The sequence below is a fragment of the Agrilus planipennis genome, unplaced genomic scaffold (assembly GCF_000699045.2).
Source record: "Agrilus planipennis isolate EAB-ADULT unplaced genomic scaffold, Apla_2.0 scaffold4, whole genome shotgun sequence".
In the NCBI taxonomy this organism is placed as follows: domain Eukaryota; kingdom Metazoa; phylum Arthropoda; class Insecta; order Coleoptera; family Buprestidae; genus Agrilus; species Agrilus planipennis.
This window is the reverse complement of record NW_020442463.1, coordinates 3,164,717-3,178,569: the sequence shown is the minus strand read 5'-3', so window position 1 is coordinate 3,178,569 and position 13,853 is coordinate 3,164,717. Positions and strand designations below refer to the sequence as shown.

The 13,853-nt window shown below is 36.3% G+C and overlaps 1 protein-coding gene across 1 annotated transcript in view; it reads left to right on the top strand.

Moving 5' to 3' along the window:
- The window catches only part of LOC108745154 (regulating synaptic membrane exocytosis protein 2), a 100,508-nt gene that overhangs the window by 6,237 nt on the left and 80,418 nt on the right, over positions 1 to 13,853 (top strand). Inside the window, exons 2-3 of the mRNA XM_025980906.1 lie at positions 7,704 to 7,972; positions 11,766 to 12,196. Coding sequence (XP_025836691.1) covers positions 7,704 to 7,972; positions 11,766 to 12,196 — 700 coding nt within the window. The remainder of the gene's footprint in view (positions 1 to 7,703; positions 7,973 to 11,765; positions 12,197 to 13,853) is intronic.

The window sequence follows — 13,853 nt, the reverse complement described above, 5'->3', positions numbered from 1 at the left end:
GCCGGAAGGTAGGGCGGAAGGCCCTCTTCAGCCTGCTTTCAGGAATCGTGGGAATGAGTGGGTGGTGGTTCGGGTGAGAAAGATGAGACGGACGAAATGAAGACAGAAGAGAATGAAAGATTATCTGTGGAATATTACTACCCCAGGATTTGCCTAGGTGATCCAAGGAAACCTCAGAAAAACTTGGACCAAGGCAGACGGGCCCGGAATTGAACCGGCGTCCTCCCGAATACTAAGCAATGGTCTAAAGTCTAGGCCATGCCACTCGGTTGTAAGTAAGGGAGTCAGACAAGGATACACACTGTCACTTTTTTGGAGCGAGGCTTCGATAACTTGGTCGTTTCTTGACCGTTTTCTCATTTTGTTTTTTCTAAAAGTATCTCCGCGATAAAAAGAAGATCGTAGGGAAGTTATTAGTATTAATGTTTGTTTATGGGAAATCCCATATTATACAAGAAGCACGCGCTTTTTGCTCATTTACTGAATATTCTGTAATCTATCCAATTAGTTAAGTCTAATTAAATTGATTTTTTACAATTGTATTTTGTAATTAAAAACCAGATAATAACTTATTTAGGTAAATGTTATAAAAAATTTTCATCTTGTATAAAAAAGCTAATGTTAAAGCGAAATCTTAAAACAAAAAACGTAAAATTAGGCACAGATTAGGATTAAAAAAGCTTCACTCCAACATATGCTGCAGCGAAGCAATATGCTTAGTGACTGTTGCGACCCCAGTGATCTATACATTAAAGACGCGATAAACATCATTGAAGGCAGGCAGGACAACTTTAGGGATGCTTAGATTTACAGATGATGTAACAGTGCATTTTTAGTAAGGAGGTGTTAGATATATCCTTAAATGGAATGCAAACTGTATTGACAAAAACTGTACGGTATGGAAATAAATAAAAATAAAATAAAAATTTTGTCATCCAAGGGAGAGAAAAGTAGCGAAAGAACTAATATAAAAATGGGAGACTAAAAATTAAAAAAAAATCGCTGATTTTCGTTATCTAGGAAGCCAGATAATTCAGGATTGAAGAGGGGGTAGATCTGTAAAACAACAGATAACGTAGAATCCAATCGCTGTTAACAAAAAGAGGTTATTTCTATGCTCTCAAACGGTTATATGAATGCGAAACGTGGACGGTACGCGCGGCGAAAAAGAAATGGTTACAAGTGTTCGAAATGTGGTGTTGCAATAGAATGATGAGGACACAGTGGACAGAGAAGGTAAGAATTGAGGGGGTATTAGAAAGAGTAGGATAGAATAGGCGAGATAAGTTGGTAAGGCACGTTCTCAAGCATAAAGGTCCAGTTAGTTGCATATTACATGCAAAAACATGAGTTAAGAGGATTAGAAGCAGACCTAGATTAAATTACTGTTCCCAAATAGGGAGCCTTACCATAGGTTCAATCATAATGGGGTGGGGGTGGGGGGTTCTTAAAAAGAAACCAGACTAAGACAAGTCTCTGAAAGAGGGTAGCAGCTCCTTCAGTACTCACCAGGATCAGTATGGCACTCTGATGCACAGTACTGCGATTTAGAAAGCAACGGGAAACTACCACATTGTGATATGCCAAAAAAAAACACACCAAACTCAAATGATGACGTCCACTGCGATAAAGGACTCCGGACGTAAACTAGTCCTTCATTCGGATGTCCGGGTGAGAACTGCCTTGGAGAATGTCATCAATAAGTACAATAGGGAAAGGTGCAATGTTTCACGAGTCAGAGCGTGAAATGTTAGAAACATGAGGCAAGTAGGGAAATTAGAGAATTTGACCGTGGATAGAGAAGGTTAGAAATGAAGAGGTATTAGAAGGAATAGGAGAACAGAAGACTCGATGAAAGTCAATAAGAAATAGGCGAAATAGGTTGGTAGGACACCTTTTCAGGCATGAAGGTCTAGTGAGAGACGTATTAGAGACAAAAACAGGAATTAAGAGGAGTAGAGGTGGACCTAGATTATATTACTGTTCACAAACAGTTAAGGATGTGGGATGCTCTAGTTTTAAGGAAATGCGAAGATTAAATCAGGATAGGAAAAAGTGGAGAAGCGTGTCCAACCAGTCTTAAGACTGACGACCTTATGATGATGATGATTATGATGAAGTAGTTAAAGGTGTGGCTTGTTCTAGTTTTAAGGAAATTCGATGATTAAATCAGGATATGAGTAGAGTGTCCAACCAGTCTCAGGACTAACGATGATAATTATGCTAAATTCTCTTTTATATTTAGTTGTAAAATACTCGTTCACAGCACACTTCTTTTTAAAAGAAATATTACACAATCTTTCTATAAGAACAAAGGCGGGGTAGGTAATACTCATACAACTTCAAGTATTTATAAATTCGTATTCTCTAAAAATTAAAAAGGGCCTAAACAGCTTCAAACAAGGAAATTTAGAGAACAATGAAACTGATATGTATCGTTGCTGTTGAAATTACTTTAAGTTTAACTTAATGTTCTTCCTAATTATGTTGACATCACATTCAAAAAGTACATTTTTTCCAATCCTCGAAGCACTTCAAAAAATAATTTTTTGTGATCTTGTTAAGCTCCTTCGATGCCAACAGCTCCTTAGCAATGTTAATGGGATGCTGTTTTTGGTCGAATTGAGCAATTTTGGTACGAATTTCACGGTGACTCGGTCTCATGTCCAAATTATTGGTAAAAATCGAATGGCAGGAGTCAATCGATGTGTTTAAGTCCTCAGCAACTTCTCTAACGGTGATTCGAAGATTGGACAATACTATTTTCTTCACTTCATCAGTTGTTGACGTGCTCGGTCGTCCGGTACGCTCTTCGTCGTTCCCACCTTCTCGACCCTCTGAGAACATTTTGTACCACCGTTAAACGTTGTTTCGATCCAAGGTAGTTTCACCATATGTCACAGTCAATATTTGGAATGCGTCCACGCACTTAATTTTGTTTCTCACACAATATTTGATACAAATTCTTTGATCCATTTTTTGGAACAGGCAAAAATCGAAGACGAGCCAATACACATGCAAGCAAAGCAAATGTCAAAAATTAACTGAACATTCAACATGACCGAACTTGTCGGTATGAGTGAGGGCCATAAGTATCAACATAACCCCACAAAAAAATCGAAAATGGAATATACGCAACCCGCGGATACTTTTTGAACAAACCTCGTATACCCAAATGTTGAAATTTTTATTTCTTTCATTTTTTCTTTAATAATGACCTATCAGTTAAAACATATAAGAGTCTACTATTAAATATTTGAACATTAAAACTTTTAATATCCATGTAGTTTGTTGTTATTTAATATATTTCATCAAGATTGCACTATAAACAACCTTTCTTATAAACAACTAATACACAAATAAATTCGTAGAATGTGTACGTATATTAAATCAAAACTCCAATAAAAATTTAAATTGGAAAGATCAAAAAGCCCGACAGCACATAAGTAAAGTGACCTAAAAAGTTGGAAGCAAGATATGAGTGAAAAAGCTTATTAAAAATCGGAATTTTTGATTTTTTTAATTTAAAATTTTGTTTACGACATTTTAGTTAATGTTTTATAAATATGTTGTTAGTTCCTTTTTATAAATAGGTACTATTTTGATGTCTACATTTTTTTTTTTGTATTTCTATGTACTGCGGTTTATTTAAGTTCCCAACTAAAAAATACGTAGTGATCGTAACAACATAGGTTGCGTAAGTTTGAATCGGAGATTATGAGTATTACAAAATAGTGTAAGAAGCATCATCTTGATTTTGAAAACCCTGTTCACTGTTCTGCCGTACAGTATGGTAGGTACACAAACCTTTTTCTCGCCTCTACCGCCATCTTGAATTTTACGACGGCCATTTTAATTTAATAGAAGCAAAACCTAGTCTATAACAGTTGAACCGTTAGGCAAATCACTTGATTCTATCGCGCAAACAGGTTAAAGTAATATATATATATATCGACCAGTGGTGTTGTGCTAATTTTATTTTTACCGGAACGCGTATATATAATTATATAGATAGGGCCGATCCTGGGTAGGCGGCCGCTCTGTGCGGTATCATGTCCCAAATTTGACGACGACGGGGGGGGATTTCCCCCAATTTTCGCCCGTCGCCAGGATCGGCCCTGTATATAGCATAAAAAGGAAAGGAAACGAAAATCATTACGAAACCCATTTTGTGTATATGTATATATATTCTTAGCATTAGCCGCAGGCCCATTTGGGTATGGCAATAAACTATGCCAGGGATGAGTAAAGTACGGTCCGTGGGCCGCTTGTATTAAAATTAATCTTTACTTTTTTAAAATTTCATATTTTTTTCTTCTAATGTTTATTATAAATAAAGTTTAATTCCCGTTGAACCGGTTCAAAAACCGGTTCACGTATTTGTTTCGGTTCGGTTCGAGTTCCGGTTCAGCAGAAAAAAAACGTTCCGGACTCCGGTTCACGGTTCGGAAAAACAAGCCGGTTCGTTCCGGTTTTTGTTCCGGTTCGGGTTCGGTTCAAACCCTTGTTTATAATAATACATATAAAAATTCGTCAAAAATTAAAAAAAAAAATCAGCAATTCTTTTTAATTTTTTTTTCAATACGTCAGCCAATTCTCGTTATCAGAAATCATCTTTAGTTCCGGAACGCGTTCCTGTCCAAAAAGGAAGTACCGGAACGACGTTCCGGAGCGTTCCGGCTCGACAACACCACTCATATCGACATAGTTTCGTAAAACATTAAATATAAGACACTGATTTTGAAAAGGTTTTCTTTAAAAAAATATGAAAAGTAAAGGGTAAGAAAGGAAAAGTAAAAAGTAAGAACTAAAACGTCGTATAGAAGTCACACTATTGACGTCATTCCTAACATCCTATTGTTGGAAAATTGTCTCTGATGACCGAAAATAGCCATTAAAGAACGTAATTTAAACTTAGCCTTGCTACCTGGGTCTTAATTTCTTTTCATTTGTTACCTAGCGATTTAAATGTAAGTAGTTTTGTAAATTAATGAAAAATTCTTAAGCACACTGAATCCCTTTCGAAGGCGTCCGTTGTTCCAGTAACAAAGCAATATTCGTGACACGGCGTTGTAAGGCCCCAATCCAATTACCTTCATGAGTTCTAGTTCGGCACAACGAAATGCCAATTTCATTGTCCTCCCGACCATTATATGACCTCGCCTTTATTTCTGGCGAACATGATTGATTGCAGTGACTTCGTGAAAATCCGCATGATATAATTACATAAATCCTGATAAAGGATGATACTTGTACCTACGACTACACTTTTCATGTTGTGTCAGGAAAGAAAAATTGAAAATATTTTCATTAGCGTTCATTTCTGAGGGTTCCAAAAATAAAGCCCGTCCGCGTCCGTTTTTCCCTCTCCATCACTATTAGTAGATAGGCAACAATTGTAAATGTAGCATTTTTTTTTTGTTTTTTATGGCAAGTCATCCATCATCATTCCTATCCTGATCTAATCTTCGCATTTCCCAAAAACTAGAACAACCCACATCCTTAACTATTTGCCAACAATAATCTAATCTAAGTCTACATCTACTCCTCTTAACTCCTGTTTCTGCTTCTAATATGTCTCTGACTAGACCTTCATGCCTGATAAGGTGCCCTACCAACCTATCTCGCCTATTTCTTATTGACTTCCATAGAGTCTTCTATTCTCTTACTCTTTCTAATACCTCTTCATTTCTAACCTTCTTTATTCACGGTATCCTCATTATTCGCCTGTAACACCAAATTTTAGTCGTTTTTTTCGTGCGTGCAGCCGGCTCTATCGAATTATAAGACGTTGTCACGTCAAAATGGGTTAAATAAAAAATATTATACTATAACAGTTAAAAAGTCCTTTTCTTCTCTGACTTTCATGCATTCCTGGTGTTGGTGTAGTTTCGGTGATGTAATTTAGATGAGTATATTTGGTATTGCGACTACTTCTAAAGTAGTTCATTCAATTCACCGATTGTGTGTTCATCAAGATATTTTGTTTGAAATTTAACGGTCTACTCCAATCAGTTATGACCTTCTAGAGCAAGTTTGGGTCGTCACGGACAGTGTCCAACAGCTAATTAGCAATGTTAATACGGTGCTGTTTAAGTAAGATGTTTAAGTCCTTAGTAACTAACGATGATTCAACAATTGGCCAATACCATTTTCTTCAAACAAAATAATTCGAAGTGGTCTGTATTCTGTCGAAACTGCCAGACGCGGATCGGGATTTCGATCTTTTTGGATCTCATCAGCGCGTCGCAGGCAGCTCCGACAGAACACAGACCAACCTTTACCTGCTGTCTTAACAGCGCGTTTTAGAAAATAATACAAATGGCGTGGTGAGCGCCATCTGTAGTACGATGCTACATTTTAGGATTACGTATGCTCCAACAAGGTCCATTTAAAAATACGGATATCTACTTGCTGAAACGAATCCCGGCGTAGCTCACCTCAACGTGATAGGCACGTTACCATAATCGAACAAAATAATTCGAAGTGGTCTGTATCGTACTACATCGTACTACAGATGGCGCTCACCACTCCATTTGTAGTATTTTCTAAAACGCGCTGTTAAGACAGCAGGTAAAGGTTGGTCTGTGTTCTGTCGGAGCTGCCTGCGACGCGCTGATGAGATCCAAAAAGATCGAAATCGCGATCCGCGTCTGGCAGTTTCGACAGAATACAGACCACTCAAGTTGAGGTGAGCTACGCCGGGATTCGTTTCAGCAAGTAGATATCCATATTTTTAAATGGACCTTGTTGGAGCATATGTAATCCTCAAATGTAGCATCGTACTACAGATGGCGCTCACCACGCCATTTGTAGTATTTTCTATTTTCTTCACTTCATCAATGTTTTCGTCTGTTGTTGACGTGTCGGTCGTCCGGCACGCTCTTCATCGTTCACATGTTCTCGACCCGCAGAGAACATTTTGTACCACCGATAAACGTTGCCTCGGTCCAAGATAGTTTTACCATAAGCCACAGTCAACCTTGGCAATGCGTCCGCGCACTTAATTTTGCTTTTGACACAAAATTTGATATAGATCCTATGATCCATGTTTTGGAATAGACACAAATCCAAGACGAGCCAAAACATATGTAAGGAAAGCAGCTGTCAAAAATTAACTAAACATTCATGATCAAACTTATCGGTATAAGTGAAAGTCATGAGTAAAATGTAAACTTGAATTGTAAATATCTTCGTATTATAGGCGTAATAAAAATCAGTTGCACGCAGTTATTCCCATTTGTTAATTACACTTTCGTGTAAGTGAGAGGACATGAGTACCAACATATGACCACAAAAAAATCTAAAATCGAATATGCGTAACCCGCGGAAATTCAAAATTCGCGATACTTTTTTCCTAAATGGCCTTTTAACAGAACACCATATTCTCCTTGAATTGTCATGATTTCGTGTATTGCAACCAAGATCATAAATGCAGGAGGAATGATACTATTATTTCAAGATTAAACCGGTTAAGTTTCTGAATAGTGTCTCCAAGTCCTTTACTTAACCAACTTTAAAAATTACAATCACCTTGTGACAAATTCATACGTAACTATTAACATCCCATCGAAGAATACATAATAATCGTTAGCTATTCAATTTTTTTAACTAGTATCTAGTTCTTTAATACTAATTTAATGTATATTAAGTAAAATAAACTTAATAATGGTACAGGTACAATTTTCTTTTTATTATTAAAGGTAAAATAGCCGACGACGAAGATCCCCAAGACTGGAAATGTAGCGTTTGCCGGAGAAAGTTACAATCAAGAATAGCTGTAGCTCAAGATTCAACCGAAAGCCTTTTGGACGTACCGGTTCAAGAATTACAACGTAGACATTCAGAAGCACGATTAGGAGCAGGCACTTCGGCTGTAAGCTCTCTTGGAAGTGGCCTGGCTCCACCTAGGAGCCCAGAACTAAGACGACATTCGGACGTTTCTCCTGCATCTCTAAAAGAACTCGAAAAGGTAATTAAAGTACTACACCATAAAATAATAATACAGCTTCAGGGAAGCACAAGCGGTTTTTCTTACTTATACATTTTGATACTCAACTTACCGAAACAATTATCAAAACTAAATCTAAAACCATTACCATTGCAAAAATCACTTACTTTAACCAAATCGTAGGTATTGTACTTCTTCAGCGACATGAACTAAATTAGTTATAAGGTAGATTTTTAAATTGCTGCCATAAAAGAGCCTTATGAATTAACAGTAACACTATTTCATTAATGGGTATGGTAACAAACAATGAGAGACCATGAGAGCCTTAAAATACTATAGAATTAACAAGGTAATCAAATGATCCAAACCAATCTTAACATTATAAACTCTGCAATCAATAAATGACCCAATCCATGAAAAATCCAAATTATAAACGTCATACATGTCAAATTGCCTTAATAGATGCTTATGATTGTATCAAAAGCCAACTTAAAACACATGTAAACAACATCTACTTGTATATCCTCAAATCTCTGTCAGATCTTATAAGTTTGAAACCAGAGATTATTATCAATCAGAGCTTTTAACGCTCTGCATATTCTGAAAGAATACTTCAAGGTTGTTCGTAGAAAAGTTACGACTAACAGTCAGTTTTTTTTTGGATGTGATGTATGCCACTAACATATTGTAATGTTGGTGGGTTTAACAAATTAACTTTTAAGAAGAGAACTATTTATTTACACTAATGATTATTGAAGGACTTAAAAAACACTATTAACTTATTACTAAACTTAGGTAATTATTCTATTTATTTACACTACTGTTACTATTTACTGTTTCATTTATTTCACTTCTATCACTTCCAATTTATCTCTTGATTCACCTCTGCAACGGTCATTTTATTTCTACTCCACTTCGGCGATCGTCTCTTCCTTTTTATACTCCCTTGCCTCCTTTCGGGAACGTTCTTCAGCCTTCCAGAGAAGTCTCGTTTTCTCTGAACGGTTTAATTGCTTTCCCGGAACGCAGGTACGACACACACGTCTACAGATACGGCGCACATGAAGAAAAGCGCCCGCGGCTAGTCGGCGAATCGATAAACCGCTCACACACACGTATGCCCAATCGCACACAATCACGCTCATGGTCGCTACTTTATATTATAGCAAGTTCAATCTCTCCATCACCTTACCTTGTACTCTCTATTGTTATAACAGCCCTTTGAAGTTAGACTATTGTTGACTATTCCTGTCAGAAAAACAATATTGCCGTCAAATAGATCAGCTTTATAAATTAATGTGAAAATTCATTTAATTTTTATCCACTACAAATTACCTCAAATTAATTTAGGAAGAATTGTTGGTGCGGTCACAACCTCATCAGGAATCGAACCCGGGACCTTTGGCTTTACACACTAATTCTCTGACCACTAAACTACGAAAGCTGACACCAACAACAACGACGAAATTTGCCAATTATAGGATGAAATTTAAATTTTTATAACTCGCTACGAGTATTGGGTGAATATACACTTTCAAGGACAACAGTGTAAAGGGTTGAAGCAGAACACGTGCGGAACGGGTTTGTGCAATTGATAGGTTGGTAACGAGTCGTGATGGCCACTTCGGCGAGCTCTCTTTGTATTCTATTTATACATATATTCTTGTTCCTCATACTAAAATACTTAATTAATAAAACTATTCTTTCTTACGCCCTTTTACATTATTAGGTCACAGATTAGTTCAACTAAGATCTACAGGTCCGCAACATTTAATAAAACTGTCTGCCATCGATTATATGATACCTCTGATATAACGTCAATTTTTGATAGCCTCGCAAAACTATTCAAACAACAGTCTCGATGTAAACAACAACAACTACCTATAAAGAAAGTCATATTTTTACAGCTGCAAGTCCTTGAAACGGTCATATATTTATTATTTTCCGATCTTCTCAGTTTTTCCTGGTCAACTTTGAGAAAGCGAAGATAGGCTGATGTCAAAAAACCTCACTCACACAACTTTGGATGCGTTATGGATACCAATCTAATGTTACTGAATTATGCATAGAGCTATCAATACTTCCTGACTTGAAATGTGATTGGGGATTATTAATAACTCCGCTTCTAATTTAACCTATTGTGTTATCTGGAAAAGAGGATATACGAAAAGTGTTAAGAAATCTGAGCACGTAATTCCGCATGTATCAAGGATTACTTACCCACCAATACACATAACTAATCAACTATCAAAATAAACAATAGGTGAAGCAGCATTGTATCTATTTTATTTGTATCTAGTAGTTAACACCTGTGATAGTAATTCGACCAACTTGCTTTCTAATCAAATAATATGTATGCCAGAGTTATAATTAAAATCAAATTTTGGGACTAAAACATTTTAACTATGAAAAGGGATGTAAAAATTTTTTAAAATTGCAACAAACCAGATAGTCAATATTAAACTCCATTTTCGATTAATAAAGTAATAACCTTCTGGTCAGCATTTTGTTAAAAAAGTGATCAGTAACAACATAAGCTAATTAGTCATTACAAAGGTTACGTTACGTTAAATAGATCATTTAGATTAGGATTAAGTTCTTAATAGATCAGTGATATAGCTGGACAAATGAAACAACGTCTAGCATGCCCAATGTTTGAAACGTAGCAACATATACTTCGTTTACTTTCTGTAGTGATGTGACCTTCAGTTTGAATGGCGCAAGGTAGAAAAGAACAGCACTAGGCCAGAAAAGGAAGCAAACAACTCTCGGCCAAACTCTTAACCGATGAGGAGCGTATAATCCGTACAGTACTGCACGGAAAAATTGACCACTTTATCCACTACAATTGCATTTCTCAAATGTACCATTTACTACTGAAAATATCAACGAGATGTTTATTTATATTTGAAGACATTAAAGGCTTCAACGCTTGTTTTCGACTCGCACTACTATTTATGATTGAACAAAACTTTTGGCAGGTACTGTATGAAAAAGTATGTTTAATGAACAAGAGTCGAGAGTATAACGAGCTTTTTTCTCCCTACCTACGATTTTGCCAGCGCGCATCCAAGACATTGGAAGGGACACATAGCTACAGAAAGTAAATGTAGTATACCTACCTGGTATGAGCACGTTTTCATAATGTCGAGATACAGCAATATGTCTCCATCTACAGACATTTGCTGTTAACTAAAGTATTTCAAAAGACTTTAGTAATGTTAAAGTATTTACAATTCCACCTCACTACATGGCGCATCTTACATACGTAAGACACGTAAACCAAAGGAATACGGGTTATGGATTAAGGTCTTATCAGTAATATTTCGAAACCACTAAATATGGATGGCGATTTCACTTCAGATAGACCGCTTCAATTTAAACACTGACTATGGAATACTAAATACTTACCATATTTATTCAGGTACTGACAATTTAGTATATAGATACTGTCCAAACTGACCTTTGGATTTAAATCTTGGCCCTTCACATTTAAAAGTGAACAAAAGGGGATTACAATACTGACTAGTAAAATACAGGACGTTTTAGAATTATATCATAAATATTAATTCAGGTAGATATAAATAAATCAGTCAGATATTCTTATGTTCTTCTTAATTTTTGTATACAAAAAACAAAGATGCTTCGACAATTTCTAATTGCTAAACCAGTAAGTTGTCTACATATATACAATACTTAACAAAAAATCACTAATTTTACCTCCTAAAAAACAAACAAAAGGCCCATAGAACCACAACGGTAGTCTGGTACTATTCTTCCAAAAAATTGAAGCAAAAATAATTTTTATTTACAGTTAAAAGGTGGCGCAAAACCTTCCGAACTAGATTGGACTAAATCTAAAGGTGGTAGAAGTACAGCAGCTAGCAGACAAAATAGTCCTCCTCGTGAAATTGCACCTGCAACTCGTTCTCGTCGTGCTTCAAGGGTTACCCGCCAGCACAGCTACGGTGAAGAAAAAACAGGAAGTGTTGGTGGTTCCGGAGAAGATACGGGATTAGCATTACCCGCTCCTATGCCCAGAAGAGCATCAGCATATGACGTTTTCTCTGTACCTGGTCTTAGTACGGTGACCACGTCACCTGCAGGCGGTAGAAGACCATCTTTTAGGGTTCCTCCGCCAGAAAATAATAGCCCACCAAATTCAACACCTGATGCCACATCGCCTCCAACACTAATTGCTCCAGATGACGAGAGTAGAAGAACTAGAAGAAGAGGGTCGCAACTGTAAGTTTCATTTTTATATTTTAACAAATGTAAACCCTTTATTAGCAACAATTCACTGTTGAAGTAAAAGAATGTTTCATATCATTGGATAGTGATAGATGTGATAGTGATTTTCGGTATATAGGAACTCAGGATGGAAGGAGCAGTAGAGATGTGAAACAGAGGATAACGTAGAGTCGAATCGCCTTCAATAAAAAGAAGTCACTTCTATGCTCGCAAACGGTTAATTTAGAAATTCTAAAAAGATCGTTAAAGGTGTATATCTGAAGCGTGGCGTTATACGCGTGCAAAACATGGACGGTGGGCGCTGCGGAAAAAATTAGAAGTGTTCGACCTGTGTTACAGGTCAATAATGAGAATACATTGGATAGAGAAGTTTAAAAATAAAGAGGTATTAGAAAGAGTAGGAGAACAAAGGGCTCTATGGATGTCAATAAGAGATCGGCGAGTTAGGTTGGTAGAACACCTTCTCAGGTATGAAGAACTAGTCAGAGACATATTAGAAGCAGAAACAGGAGTTAAAAAGAGTAAAGGTAGACTTAGATTAGATTACTGTTCACAAATAGTTAAGAATGTGGGATGTTCTAGTTTTAGGGAAATGCGAGGATTAGCACAGCATAGGAAAAAGTGGAGGTGCGTGTCCAACCAGTCTTAGGACTGACAAGTGCACCACCAATATTGAATATACATTTCCAATAACGGTTGGCGGGATTTTAGCAATATCAAAAATTATTAACATATTTTCAGGAATAACAATGACATTCGCAAGACGAATCCAAAAAATTGGAGATCATCAAAATTGAGTTATAAATGGTGTAAATAACCCAACCCTGTTTTATGTATATAGATTGTGTAAACAGTCGTCCTTTTTGCTTAATAAAAGCACCTTTTTGCTGGGAATAATACTTTGACGAACATCTAACGGGCGGCTGCTGACCGTCAACTTACGGATAGTGAGAATCAAGCTTTAGAAAGCATCTTCTGATATTTTCTTAATTCGTTCTTTATTATCATGTTCTGCTAGATTTATGGTATCATACAGAAGGACTTAACATTTGCTATCAGTCGAATTTTAAACATTTATCTATCTACAACGAATAAGTTCTGTAAATGGTAATTTCTGTTTGTGCCAGTGCCCAACGGCATTAAATTCTAAAATCTTTAATTCTGTTATTCTATGTATTTTTGAAACGGTTCCCTTGGAAACAGTAGTAAGATACTTTGTCTCGCAAAAAGTAATCGAGTTGCCTAAACAAGTGGAAGTAACTTCGCAAAAGTTCAGGCAAATACGATAAGTGAAACAAGTACCGAATGTACTTTGTGGTTTCAAAAACCGATTTAAATTTACCTCGAAAACACTTAAACTGTCATGGCGTCTTAAATCGTGTATATGTATGAATGTTGTTAATTTTCTTAATTAAAAATAGATTCTACACATTATAAGTACTGTATACCAATATAAAGGCACATTTATAAAAACGTTAAAAAGATTTTTATGTATCTTCCAAAAATGAACAAATACGGAAAAGGTGGCTAAAGCTTATAAGAAGACTAAATGCCTTATATTGCCGATTTTATTGTTAATCTTTACTTTTCATAATAAGTAATTTTTTTTTTGTTATCTCCATATCGTAATTAATCATTAGAAACTCTAATT